At 43.2% G+C, this 14,825-nt stretch overlaps 1 protein-coding gene across 2 annotated transcripts in view; it reads left to right on the top strand.

Moving 5' to 3' along the window:
* Positions 1–14,825, top strand: part of adam15 (ADAM metallopeptidase domain 15) — an 82,025-nt gene that overhangs the window by 38,205 nt on the left and 28,995 nt on the right. For both annotated transcript variants that reach the window (XM_060921856.1, XM_060921857.1), the window contains exons 3-10: positions 5,157–5,233; positions 5,365–5,443; positions 7,557–7,633; positions 10,584–10,788; positions 11,155–11,220; positions 11,781–11,852; positions 12,157–12,326; positions 12,451–12,535. In XM_060921856.1, coding sequence (XP_060777839.1) covers positions 5,157–5,233; positions 5,365–5,443; positions 7,557–7,633; positions 10,584–10,788; positions 11,155–11,220; positions 11,781–11,852; positions 12,157–12,326; positions 12,451–12,535 — 831 coding nt within the window. The remainder of the gene's footprint in view (positions 1–5,156; positions 5,234–5,364; positions 5,444–7,556; positions 7,634–10,583; positions 10,789–11,154; positions 11,221–11,780; positions 11,853–12,156; positions 12,327–12,450; positions 12,536–14,825) is intronic.

Here is a 14,825-nt window from a genome sequence, read left to right as displayed (position 1 = left end):
TCGATCCATTTTGTCTCTGGCAAAGGCTAGCTGAAGTTTGCTAAATGTCTGCAATAGTAACTTATTCTGGTTTATTTTTCCTCACGTTGTGCCCCCCCTGAAGAACTCTGGCGCCCCCTAGGGGAGGCACGCCCCACACTTTGAAAAGCCCTGGTGTAATCGAAGTTTATATTATTAACCTTAGTTTCACGTTATAAGTTAAACAGATATTTATATTAAACTTTGTCTTTTCAACATTTTGGAAATTGTGTTCATTGAGATATTGTTTAAAATGTTACTTTCCAAAGGGGGTGTACTCATTTACGCTCAGCACTGTATGTGTAAACGTTAGCCATGGACAAGGTGATGGCAGCTTGGTGGAGAAATCCATAGAAAGTCATTTGACCAACTCAAGTTGAACAACTGTCAGAGAAGTGTTTGGACCTGGAGGGACGATCGAAGCGTCAGAATTTGAGAATTGCGGGAGTCAAGGAAGGGGAAGAAAAGGGCCAGAAAGCCAGGGATTTCATGGCCCAGTTGCTTATGGAGGTTTTACAGCTGGATGAAAAAAACAGTGATTGACCGAGCCCACAGAGCCCTGAGACAGCGTCCCGGGGACAACGAGCCACCTCGGCACCTGATTCGAAGGGTGCACTACTGTCGCGCGCTGGAGAGCATCCTGCAAAAGGTCATGAAATCCCAAAGTCTCACATATCGAGGGCAGCGAATCCATGTCTTCAGAGACTTTCCACCCACTGTAGTTAAACGCAGAGCTGCCTTCACTCTGGCCAGGAAGTTGCTACGAGACCAGCCTGGAGTTAAATTTGGTCTCCTATACCCAGCCAAGTTGAGAGTGACACATAATGGTAAAGAAACCATGTTCGCAGACCCTGAAGAGGCCCGTCTGTATGCTGAACGCCACTTCAGTCAGGGTTGTACCTGAGGTGCACATCTAAGAGCATGGCCCATTCACTTCTGATAGGGACTGGAGGTAAATGACAGCTAGACCAGAGGTATTGTTAAAAACCACCTATGGACAATTACATAATACTAACATAGCCACAACCATGGTAACAATATTACTTTGACAGATTGGTCACTGAATTTGAGAGTATTAGGAACACAATGATGCCTTGATATTATAATCAGTTATTATCCCTGACTGCTATAGGCCTGGATTTCAGTTCCCCCCTCCCTATTATAATGTGAAATATTTTTTATTTAGTTTACTTATTTATTTGTCTTTTGCCTGCATGTCTGCTAGAATGCTTATTTCATTTGGTGGTTTGAACAGTTTAATTTTTGAAGAATTACAGTGCTCAGCGTAAATGAGTACACCCCCTTTGACAAGTAACATTTTAAACAATATCTCAATGAACACAAACAATTTCCAAAATGTTCACAAGACAAAGTTTAATATAACATCTGTTTAACTTATAACGTGAAAGTAAGGTTAATAATATAAACTTGGATTACACATTTTTTCAGTTTTACTCAAATTAGAGTGGTGCAAAAATGAGTACACCCCACAACAAAAACTACTCCATCTAGTACTTTGCAGTGTTTCCCGCAGAAAATTGCTTAGTCAAGGTGGTGAGTCTTCGGTGGGCATCACGTGCGGCACGGATAGTGGTCCGGGGGGTTGTCGGGCCGTAACGCGTCACACGTTGCACAGATAGTCCGGGGGGTAGTAGTACTACAATAATAACAAAGCTGTGTAGAACTGTAAAATAGGTATTTATTGAAATTAAATGTCACAACTACTTACAAAAACTGAGGTAAAATGGTTTCCTGGCCAATAAAAGTGCTCTCAGTACAGCAGCAAGAAAAAAGTAACAAAAAGTGCAGGTCATTTACATAAGGGAAAAACGGTTAGAAACAACATAGAGTGCAACATTTACTAGGCTACTTATGGCACATCTTGCAAGTCTTGTCCTTGCAGGCCATCCTTCTGGGTTTTTCAAAAAACAGCTTTTGTTGAGGAGGAAAATGCATGACCCTCTCTCATAACATCCAGACTAAATAGCTGCCCCTTCCTTCCACAAAAAAAGTTGCGTGACCATTCCCTGTTTTCCTCCGGTGGACCCAACGAGAGTAATCTCGCTGGGTGGACCAACAAAAATAACGGAAGGGTCCCACGAATGTAGCCTACAGCCATAATTTATATTGCCTACCTTAATACATTTATATTAGGCCTACTTATATTAGCACATGAACATTATATAGCATTAGGCTATATAATTATATTATTATATTATCTTACTTATATTAGTACATGAAAATTAAATTTCACTGTAACAGTGCAAATGCACCGTTTAGATGAGCAGTTACAAATACAACTTACCTTCTTATTCCACCGACGATAATGGCAACGTCTCGACTTTCCCGCTGAACCGTTGAATTTAAAATTAAAATGTTTGTAAATATGGCCTCGAGGACATATGGCGTAGTAATATATCCAACCACTAGGTGCCGCAGTTTAGTCTAGCTGTCAGTCCCTGCGCTGAAATGCATTACCACTTCGTTTTTTTTTTTTTTTTTGGACGCATTTTTTTTTTCTTGGAACCTTGCTAGGGCGGGCGGTCGAGTTACCCAGGGCGGCCGCCTTGCCTGGAAAGTGCTGGGGGAAACACTGCTTTGTATGGCCTCCATGATTTTTAATGACAGCACCAAGTCTTCTAGGCATGGAATGAACAAGTTGGTGACATTTTGCAACATCAATCTTTTTCCATTCTAATTTGAGTGAAACTGAAAAATGTGTAATCTAAGTTTATATTATTAACCTTACTTTCACGTTATAAGTTAAACAGATGTTATATTAAACTTTGTCTTGTCAACATTTTGGAAATTGTGTTCATTGAGATATTGTTTCAAATGTTAGGCTCAGCACTGTACATTATTTCCCTGGACGTTATTCCACAGCAGAGACAGCATGGCTTTAAGTCACTCAGACAAGGGGACACCTTGTTAATCCTAGGGGTTTATGAATAAGTGTAAGCCCCGGAGTTCTGTGTTTATTTCAATAAAGTCTGCTAAGACGTGGAAGTTTATATATCTTTTCAATGCTATTAATGGGGGATATTTGATCCCTTTTGTAACTGAATAGGTTTTGTTGGGAATTTAACAACTGTAGGGCTACTAGCTATTGTAAGATTAAGAGTTCAACCACAGTTGGTTGTTAGAGTTTCTTCTCTGTTAGAGAGGTTAGACTACGCATTTCTGATGTTTGTTTTTCTGTTTCTGTCTTGGGTGGGAATGGGTGGGTGGGAGGGCAGATGGAGTGTCATTTAACTGCTAATTATACGTATCCAGCAGAGTGGGGAGAGAGTCTAAGGCCAAGTTTACATTAGACCGTATCTGTCTCATTTTCTTCGCGAATGCACTGTCCGTTTACATTAAAACGCCGGGAAACGGGAATCCGCCAGGGTCCACGTATTCAATCCAGATCGTGTCTGGTCCGGTGCTGTGTAAACATTGAGAATACGCGGATACGCTGTGCTGAGCTCTAGCTGGCGTCGTCATTGGACAACGTCACTGTGACCTCCACCTTCCTGATTCGCTGGCGTTGGTCATGTGACGCGACTGTTGAAAAACGGCGCGGACTTCCGCCTTGTATCACCTTTCATTAAAGAGTATAAAAGTATGAAAATACTGCAAATACTGATGCAAATACTGTCCATTGTGTAGTTATGATTGTCTTTAGGCTTGCCATCCTTCCACTTGCAAGTGGTAAGTGACGCGCATGCCCGATATGCACTGAGATCACACACACAGAGGCTCAGTCCCAAATCACTGCTCATGCACTTCACTCGCGCGCTCTGTGAGCTGCGCAGGGCCGGAGTGCGCACCCTCCAGAGGGCACTCGCTGTTCAGGGCGGAGTGATTTGGAGCGCAGGATGCCTGCGGAGCCGAGCGTATCCGTGTATTGGCGTTGCTGTGTGCACGCGAATCATGTATTGGTGTTGCTGTGTGCACACTAATCGTTTTAAAAACGTTAATCTGATGATCCGCTGATACGGTCTAATGTAAACCCCACCTAAGGATGGATGCCTGCAACCACCCTACATAATGCATAATAATAACAGGAGGGATGATGTAACATTCTGCTCGTGGAATGTTAATGGCGTTAACGAGCCAGTTAAAAGAGGCAAAGTGCTCGCTCACCTCAAATCCTTGCAGGCTAATGTCATTTTCTTACAGGAAACTCACCTGAAGAACGACTCGCATGCTAGGCTCAGGTGTAGGTGGATACAGCGTATCTACCACTCCAATTTTTCAGTTAAGGCTCGTGGCACAGCCATCTTAATCCGTAAGGGGGTTCCCTTTAAACATCTGTCTACAATAGCAGATAAAGACGGGAGATATGCCGTGGTTGTGGGGGAATCTCACTCTGCATCTGTAACATTATTAAATATATATGGACCAAATAAATGGAAGTAAACAGGAAAAATGCGGAAGAGTTTGGTCGCATCTAACTACAGCCCCAAAAAAATACCATTGGCCATGCTGAGCCTAGCTACATTGCTAACAGGAGTGACAGCGCGTCTGACTGCGTCTGACTGACTGGGAGGTCGCACAAAGCTCGGAGAGGTACGGAGCAGCTTGTCTCAATTCAGATAAGAGCATATTTCATTATGGAAGTACGGTGGACTGTTCCTTTAAGTACACTTTTTGAGTATCTGTACTTGAGGTTTTTTTTTTTTTTTTATAAACTTAGTACTCCTACTTGGGGCGGCATGGTGGTGTAGTGGTTAGCGCTGCCGCCTCTCAGCAAGAAGGTCCAGGTTCGAGCCCCATGGCCGGCAAGGGCCTTTCTGTGTGGAGTTTGCATGTTCTCCCCGTGTCCGTGTGGGTTTCCTCTGGGTGCTCCGGTTTCCCCCACAGTCCAAAGACATGCAGGTTAGGCTAACTGGTGACTCTAAATTGAGCGTAGGTGTGAATGTGAGTGTGAATGGTTGTCTGTGTCTATGTGTCAGCCCTGTGATGACCTGGCGACTTGTCCAGGGTGTACCCCGCCTTTCGCCCGTAGTCAGCTGGGATAGGCTCCAGCTTGCCTGTGACCCTGTAGAACAGGATAAAGCGGCTAGAGATAATGAGATGAGATATTCTGTCGTTTCACATTATGAAGCTCCTTGAATGGTGCATATCATCAATCATGATTTCTTCTTCTTCTGCAGACTGGTCACCCAGACAGATTGCTGTGTGGGCTGCAAGTGGGAGACAGCCTCCTTCTGTTGGACCTGGAAAAGAACCAGTGAGTGTGCAATCACAGATCTGCAGCATATGAGAGCAATACATTATTAGTATGTCTATCTTATGTTTCATTTTGTTTATTTATCTGTCTTTCTATCACCTCAATCACTGTTCATCTTCTGGATTGTGCAGAGAGCTATTGCCTAAGCCGCCTAATGTCTTCTACTACCTGCCAAATGGAACCGGGGTGTCCATGGAGGAGGTCCAGGTGGTATGTTCATATTTTATTTATTTATTTATTTATTTATATACAGGTAGTCGTCGGCTTACGACTGCGTTTGGTTACGACTGACCGGTCGTAAACCGATCTGGTCGTAAGTCAGCCTATATTAAAGGTCCCATGGCATGAAATTTTCACTTTCTGAGGTTTTTTAACGTTAAAATGAGTTCCTCTGACCTTCTTAAGTCACCCCAGTGGCTAGAAATTTCATAATGTGTAAACCAAACTATGCCCAACATTTGAGAATGGCGCGTCAAAACGGCGCGTTGATGAGCTCTTCCCTTTACTACGTCAGCAAGGGAGATGATCCCCACGCCCCCCCCCCCCGGATTCCCACCCACTGTATGGATTGCCCCACCCAGTTGTAGTGAGGAGACCATAGAGGGAGGACACAACAACATGGCATCACCTAAGCAAGTGAAACATGGAATGTTTCAACACATGTACATGGATGTGACAACACAGAAAAGAGTCTGTTTTTACTGCCGACAGGAGAGCCCCTGAAGACGCAGTGGCTTAATTTTATTTACTTCAATAATACGCCGTCAAGTCTACCTAAGACGGTGTATGTTTGTTGGAAGCATTTTCCTGAGGAATGTTTCCACAACTTGGGACAGTACAGGGCAGGTTTTGCACATCAACTGTCACTGAAGCCTGGGTCCGTACCAAGCATCCCTGCCGCATCAGCAACAAACACCGAACAAGTAAGTGTATAACTGGTTGTTTTGCCGTGTTTTAAAATCGGTGCGTTAGCCTAGCAATGGCTACATTAGCTGTGCAGCTAACCGCTTCCTGCAGTTAGCCAGGTACTCTGCGCTACAAAACTAAAGAGCATGCAGCATGCTCTGTTAAACTGAGTTTAGTCTGGAAATTGACTGTAACTTATGAGCTTATGTTCCGAACACTCTCACTCTCTGTTCTCTGTGTCACGTTGAGTTTACGAAAGGAGTCCGAGGGAGAACGGGGTTTTGTCTTAGCAGCGTGGCTACAGGCGCTGATGGCAGCGAGCATGTGTGCGCGCAGCTTGGTCAAGCCCCCCACCCTCTACCCTTCCCCGCCTCCTGCTTCTCATTAGCAAAACGACGCACTGGGAAAAGCGCTGAAATGGGGCTTTCTCCCAGGAGGCTATATTTACGTGCCGAGGGTTCATTTCGAGAAAGGCTGCGGATATAACATCCGGAAGCCTCCACGAGCCTGTTTAAAGCATCAACAAACCACCATGCCATGGGACCTTTAAATGAACGCAAGTATATTGTGATGTGTAATGATATTGTAATCATCTTAAAGTCTTATTTTATCAACATTTTCTTATTTCATTACCTTGGCTCATTATTTGGTTTAAGTCAAACACTGCATACTACACTGCGTACAGTATAATTCGTTTAATATGTGCAAAACAAAAAATACGAAATACAGGTGTGAGAAATAGAAAACGTTTTAGTTTGAAACATAGCAAAATACAAATGTAAAACATAGCAAAATACAAAATTTAGTGACCGCTGGCATCACTGGTGCTTGGCTGTGGGTCGTCTACGTCATCAGCTGTTGCAGCGCTCGGGCTGGTGGGAGCATTTGCTCGTTTCATAAACCAGGAGCTGGGGCGGAAACTGTATGACGGAGTGCGCGAGGGAGCGCGAGAGAGACTGCGCATGTGCCTGGAGCTGGGGTGGAAACTGTTGTACGTGGCGAGAGGCGCTGCCGGGAGCTGGGGCAGAAACTGTCATACGCTCAGCTAGCTCAGCTGGGAAACACTTGCCAGTCATAACCAGACGGTCGTAAAGTCGATCGGTCGTAAGTCACATAGGTCGCAAGTCGACGACTACCTGTATATATATTTTGAAATTCATTCATTAATGTGCACATTAATTACTGGACTTTATATTCTGCAATGTAAAATGGTTCAATTGGTGTTAACAGTTTAAATAAAAGGCTTTTGGCGAATGTAAACCTGGTAGCACCTTGCATTTTACAGAAACGCTGACTTTTGCTTCTATCTCAAACTTTCCCATGGATCCTGTGAGATGTGTGTGTCAGATCGTTAGAAAGCGGGAAAGAGAAATGGCAGAGAAGAGTGAAATATTTAACTACACCTGCTCTCCGTTAGGCTCCGTGTTACTATCATGGCTCTGTGAGAGGGTTCCCCCAGTCCCGCGTGGCCCTCAGCGCCTGTGCTGGCTTACGGTAAGACGCCACACGTTAGCCTTCTATTGCTGTAAACTCGGTCTGCTGAGGTTTATTTGTTTCAAATTATTTTATTACTGCAGTCCTGTTGTTCATATAATTAAGCTGTATGATAGTTAATATCAAGTGTGCTTCTTCTGAAGTAAAATGGCTAAATAAATTTCTCTAAATTGCACAATTAATTATGTAGCAAAGAGTGCGCTTGTGCCTAAGAATCTTAAAGAGGCTGGAGACTGCTGAATATGAACTACCTGTTAGAAGTAAACGCTATTTGTAGGTAAGTACAGAGAGGAATATGAGTGTTTTTGAAAATGAAGTTTGAACAACCGTTATAAAATCTGATTCCGTTTCTAGTTTCAAATATTGCTGTAGAAGTACAGAGCTGCTGCCGCTTGCGTGTTGAAAATATAGTGTTGTGGTGCAGAATTGTACATCTTCAGTAATTGCAGCAGGGTAGCAGTAGATGCAGAACCTATTCCAGGAACACTGGGCATGATGTGTCCTTCAATCACAGGGTGCACTTTCACACACATTCAGAATAAGGGACAATTTACCATAGCCAATCCATCTCCTGACTCATCATAGAGAGTAAGCAAAGTTCAGGATTGAACCACCAACCCTGGAGCTGTGAGGCAGATATGTTACCCGCTCTGCCGTCATGACGCCCCAGAATTATACACACGGACGTAATTACCGGGTGGCACGGTGGTGTAGTGGTTAGCACTGTCGCCTAACAGCAAGAGGGTCCTGCGTTCAAGCCCAGTGGCTGATGAGGGCCTTTGTGTGGAGTTTGCACGTTCTCCTCGTGTCTGTGTGGGTTTCCTCTGGGTGCTCTGGTTTCCCTCACAGTCCAAAGACGTGCAGGTTAGGCTAATTGGCTACTCTATATTGCCCGTAGGTATGTATGTGTACTTGCCACCAGATGAGTGTTTGGGTCCCTCTGCTGTGCTATAATCAACAAAGAGAACTCATAGAAGATAGTTGATGGCTTCCTGGATTGTCAGCTGTCAGACAGACATAATTACAACCCCGATTCCAAAAAAGTTGGGACAAAACACAAATTGTAAATAAAAACAGAATGCAATGATGTGGAAGTTTCAAAATTCCATATTTTATTCAGAATAGAAGATAGATGACATATCAAATGTTTAAACTGAGAAAATGTATCATTTAAAGAGAAAAATTAGGTGATTTTAAATTTCATGACAACAACACATCTCAAAAAAGTTGGGACAAGGCTATGTTTCCCACTGTGAGACATCCCCTTTCCTCTTTACAACAGTCTGTAAACGTCTGGGGACTGAGGAGACAAGTTGCTCAAGTTTAGGGATAGGAATGTTAACCCATTCTTGTCTAATGTAGGATTCTAGTTGCTCAACTGTCTTAGGTCTTTTTTGTCGTATCTTCCATTTTATGATGCGCCAAATGTTTTCTATGGGTGAAAGATCTGGACTGCAGGCTGGCCAGTTCAGTACCCGGACCCTTCTTCTACGCAGCCATGATGCTGTAATTGATGCAGTATGTGGTTTGGCATTGTCATGTTGGAAAATGCAAGGTCTTCCCTGAAAGAGACGTTGTCTGGATGGGAGCATATGTTGCTCTAGAACCTGGATATACCTTTCAGCATTGATGGTGTCCTTCCAGATGTGTAAGCTGCCCATGCCACACGCACTAATGCAACCCCATACCATCAGAGATGCAGGCTTCTGAACTGAGCGCTGATAACAACTTGGGTCGTCCTTCTCCTCTTTAGTCCGAATGACACGGCGTCCCTGATTTCCATAAAGTAGTTCAAATTTTGATTCGTCTGACCACAGAACAGTTTTCCACTTTGCCACAGTCCATTTTAAATGAGCCTTGGCCCAGAGAAGATGTCTGTGCTTCTTTAGATACGGCTTCTTCTTTGAACTATAGAGTTTTAGCTGGCAACAGCGGATGGTACGGTGAATTGTGTTCACAGATAATGTTCTCTGGAAATATTCCTGAGCCCATTTTGTGATTTCCAATACAGAAGCATGCCTGTATGTGATGCAGTGCCGTCTAAGGGCCCGAAGATCACGGGCACCCAGTATGGTTTTCCGGCCTTGACCCTTATGCACAGAGATTCTTCCAGATTCTCTGAATCTTTTGATGATATTATGCACTGTAGATGATGATGATATGTTCAAACTCTTTGCAATTTTACACTGTCGAACTCCTTTCTGATATTGCTCCACTATTTGTCGGGGCAGAATTAGGGGGGTTGGTGATCCTCTTCCCATCTTTACTTCTGAGAGCCGCTGCCACTCCAAGATGCTCTTTTTATACCCAGTCATGTTAATGGCCTATTGCCAGTTGACCTAATGAGTTGCAATTTGGTCCTCCAGCTGTTCCTTTTTTGTACCTTTAACTTTTCCAGCCTCTTATTGCCCCTGTCCCAACTTTTTTGAGATGTGTTGCTGTCATGAAATTTCAAATGAGCCAATATTTGGCATGAAATTTCAAAATGTCTCACTTTCGACATTTGATATGTCGTCTATGTTCTATTGTGAATACAATATCAGTTTTTGAGATTTGTAAATTATTGCATTCCATTTTTATTTACAATTTGTACTTTGTCCCAACTTTTTTGGAAACGGGGTTGTACCATATGTGTGGGTTTGTGTGTGTGTGTGTCCCATCTTGATGAACCATGTGTCTGATCACTGCATGGCCTGTAGACCAAGGGACCAGGTCAGCTCAGAGTCCAGAGAGGCATTTCTTTCCATGAAATACAGAGAATAAAGACGATACTTTTACATCAGTTTAATAACATGCATTATGAGTATAAGGAGATGAGACACTTTTCACACTCAGAAGTATCATTTATATATAAATGTTGGGTTTAAGCTTGGACAGTAATACAATCTGACGTATGGTGGGGAACGTGAAATCAATATTAGTAAAGTAACTCTCCGGCTTATCTCTGCAGGGGCGTGATTGTAATCAATGCAAATTTGAGCTTTGAACTGCAGCCAGAGGAATATGATGAAGGCGTAAGGAGACGTGGTCGTTCAGAAGAAGAGAAGGAATTGCACACTCTCTACCCAACCCACCAACTGAGCTCTGAAACTGGGGGGTGTGGTGTTTCTCACACCTTTATACCACCCATTCAGATTATTCCACAAATATACAGGGTGAGATGTGGGGTGTGTGTGTGTGGGGTGGTTATGTTCTATAGTACTGAGGACCAAGTGTTCCCACAAAGATGGTCAAATCTGACAATTTTGACCTTGTGGGGACATTTGGATGGGCCTCACAAAGAAATTGCTGTTGTGTATGTGGTTTTTTTCTTAAAAAAAAAAGAGACAAAAAGCTTCCTTTTCATTACTGAGGTTAGGTTTAGGTGTAGGCACAACATATTGCAGTTAAATTAATAATTGTCAATGGAAGGTCTTCACAAGGAGAGTGAGAAGGGGGTGTCTGTGTGTGGCATCATAATATGAAGAGATACCAGTCTGCTATACTCATTTATTTCTCTGTGTTTGTGTTTTGTTTCATAGACTAAAAGAGATATTCTTTTAGAGACCAAATACATTGAGCTGGTGTTGGTGGTTGATCACAAAGAGGTATGTGTAGTGCCGAAAGAATGCTCTAGATAAGTTATTTTGGTCAAGTCAAGTTTAAAAAAAGCAAAAACCTCCACATGCATGTTCTCCCCGTGTCCACGTGGGTTTCCTCCGGGTGCTCCGGTTTCCCCCACAATCCAAAGACATGCAGGTTAGGTTAACTGGTGACTCTAAATTGGCCGTAGGTGTGAATGTGAGTGTGAATGGTTGTCTGTGTCTATGTGTCAGCCCTGTGATGACCTGGCGACTTGTCCAGGGTGTACCCCGCCTTTCGCCCGTAGTCAGCTGGGATAGGCTCCAGCTTGCCTGCGACCCTGCACAGGATAAAGCGGCTACAGATAATGGATGGGTGGAAAAAAAAAACCACAAACAGAACTATGAACAAACATCATGCAGTACAATAATCCATATTTGTTATTGCAGCACCATCTACTGGTAAATCTACTGGTAAAACTCTGTAAACATGACATTTACAGTAACGTATGATGCATGCTGTAACATTTTGTTGTCTGATTTAAATACAGTGGTTTGATGCTTTTTTTCATACATGTTTGTCACAGTACCTGAATTATCAGAAGAACAAGAAGACGATTATTTATCGTATGTTGGATGTGGCCAACCAAGTAGACTGGGTGAGTTCCTCTGTTTTGATAACGTTTTTCCATTTGTTACTTCTGAGTACAGTGATTTGTTTGGATGTTGAAATAAAAAATGTACAGCTATAATAGCATTCAGTCAATTTAAGAGTATTTTTACTCAAATGTAATTAAAAAAAGACAAGTATTTAAGCATCTAGACCCTTATAAAGTAAGGAGTACTGTATTATGTCCTTCAGGCTATTCAGATTTGGTTAATGTTGTCTTCTTCCTCTCCTGCACTGTGTGTGTGTGTGTGTGTGTGTGTGTGTGTGTGTGTGTGTGTGTGTGTGTATTTCAGTTCTATCGGCCACTGAACGTGCGTGTGGCCCTGGTGGGGTTAGAGATCTGGAGTGATCAAGATAAAATCCTGATCGATAAGAACCCCGGTGACACACTCAGCCGCTTTTTGGCATGGAGGAACAGAGAGCTGCTGCCACGATTACGCCATGACAATGCACAGCTCGTCATGTAGGTTCTAATCATTATGGCTTTGGAAGGCATAGACTGTGTCTGGTCAAACAATGCTACAGTGGCAGTATATAATGTTACAGCAGGATTTTATTGATTTTTTTTTTTTTTTTTTTTTTTAAAGGGGTGAGTCGTTTGATGGCACAACAGTGGGTATGGCCTCTCAGGCTTCCATGTGCACCAAGGACCGATCTGGAGGAGTTAATGTGGTGAGACTCTTCATAAAATTAAATTGGCCATCCAGATATCTTTAGTGATGTGGCGTGTTTTTTTTTTTTTTAAACCCACTAGTTTAAAATGACAAATACATTCAGAGATATTTGCATTTTTGAAGCTGGAGAACTTGCATCTCTATCACAGTTCCTGAGAGACTGCTGCTATGCTCGTAGTAAACAGTGTACTCTGGTTTTCTCATAGCCAGTGTGTGATGGTTCTGAAAGCTGCTCATTATAGCTGCTCATCAACGTCAATCAGTGCAGCATGTACAATGCTGGAAAAAAAATACAAATAATCATGACTGACCCTATGTTCATACCAAACATGGCGAGAGTGTCAAAATTAGCCCTGGCTGGCCTGCCAAAGACGCTGGTAAGTTCATGGATGCTCTGTGACCATAGAAGAAATGGGCGGCTACAAGGTCGTTCAGAATGCTTTGTCTTGTGAACTTTATTTAAAAGGGCCACAAAGCAAGCTAAAAATAAAACAATTGGGGGCGTCGTGGCTCGGGTGGGTGGGGCGTCGTGGCTTGGGTGGGGCGTCGTGGCTCGGGTGGGTGGGGTGTCGTGGCTCGGGTGGGTGGGGCGCCGCGCCGTGGATCCGGGGACCCGGGTTCGATTCTGACCCGAGGTCGTTTCCCGATCCCTCCCCGTCTCTCTCCCTCCCCTGCTCGTTTCCTGTCTCTGCGCTGTCCTGTCCAGTAGAGGTGAAGAAGCCCAAAAAATATCTTTAAAAAAATAAAACAATTTAAAACAGATTACCGTCATTTCAGAGACTGGGTTGACTTTTTGTTGTCTGCTGCTGGCCGAAAGGCCTGAAGGGGGATTATGTCGTGGCGACGTCCATCCATTCATCCGTCCCGGGAAGGGTGCTCACCTTCTGAAATCAACTCCTCTCACAATTTTTGGAGAAATTTCTTGAAACTTGGCAGGAGTTGTTATATGTCGGTATTACGCATATTGTAATTTCGTTCAATTCAGTCACATTTTACCAGAATTACAGCCCTTGATTAATAAATTATACTTTGTCAAGTGGGCACCCTGTTTTATTTAAAGAACAGGGATCTATCAAAGTCTGATCTTCACAACACGTTTGTAGAAGTGTATCATGGCACGAACAAAGGAGATTTCTGAGGACCTCAGAAAAAGCGTTGATGTGCATCAGGCTGGAAAAGGTTACAAAACCATCTCTAAAGAGTTTGGACTCCACCAATCCACAGTCAGACAGATTGTGTACAAATGGAGGAAATTCAAGACCATTGTTACCCTCCCCAGGAGTGGTTGACCAACAAAGGTCACTCCAAGAGCAAGGCGTGTAATAGTCGGCAAGGACACAAAGGACCCCAGGGTAAATTCTAAGCAACTGAAGGCCTCTCTCACATTGGCTAATGTTAATGTTCATGAGTCCACCATCAGGAGAACACTGAACAACAGTGGTGTGCATGGCAGGGTTGCAAGGAGAAAGCCACTGCTTTCCAAAAAGAACATTGCTGCTCTTCTGCAGTTTGCTAAAGATCACATGGACAAGCCAGAAAGCTGTTGGAAAAATGTTGTGTGGACGGATGAGACCAAAATAGAACTTTTTGGTTTAAATGAGAAGCGTTATGTTTGAAGAAAGGAAAACATTGCATTCCAGCATAAGAACCTTATCCCATCTGTGAAACATGGTGGTGGTAGTATCATGGTTTGGGCCTGATTTGCTGCATCTGGGCCAGGATGGCTTGCCATTATTGATGGAACAATGAATTCTGAATTATACCAGCGAATTCTAAAGGAAAATGTCCAGACATCTGTCCATGAACTGAATCTCGAGAAGGTGGGTCATGCAGCAAGACAACGACCCTAAGCACGCAAGTCGTTCTACCAAAGAATGGTTAAAGAAGAATAAAGTTAATGTTTTGGAATGGCCAAGTCAAAGTCCTGACCTTTAATCCAATTAAAATGTTGTGGAAGGACCTGAAGCGAGCAGTTCATGTGAGGAAACCCACCAACATCCCAGAGTTGAAGCTGTTCTGTACGGAGGAATGGGCTAAAATTCCTCCAAGCCGGTGTGCAGGACTGATCAACAGTTACCGGAAACATTTAGTTCCAGTTATTGCTGCACAAGGGGGTCACACCAGATACTGAAAGCAAAGGTTCACATACTTTTGCCACTCACAGATATGTAATATTGGATCATTTTCCTCAATAAATAAATGACCAAGTATAATATTTTTGTCTCATTTGTTTAACTGGGTTCTCTTTATCTACTTTTAGGACTTGTGTGAAAATCTGATGATGTTTT

The sequence above is a fragment of the Neoarius graeffei genome, chromosome 5, assembly GCF_027579695.1.
Source record: "Neoarius graeffei isolate fNeoGra1 chromosome 5, fNeoGra1.pri, whole genome shotgun sequence".
In the NCBI taxonomy this organism is placed as follows: domain Eukaryota; kingdom Metazoa; phylum Chordata; class Actinopteri; order Siluriformes; family Ariidae; genus Neoarius; species Neoarius graeffei.
Note: the sequence above shows the minus strand (reverse complement) of the source record. Positions and strands in the feature narration are given on the sequence as shown.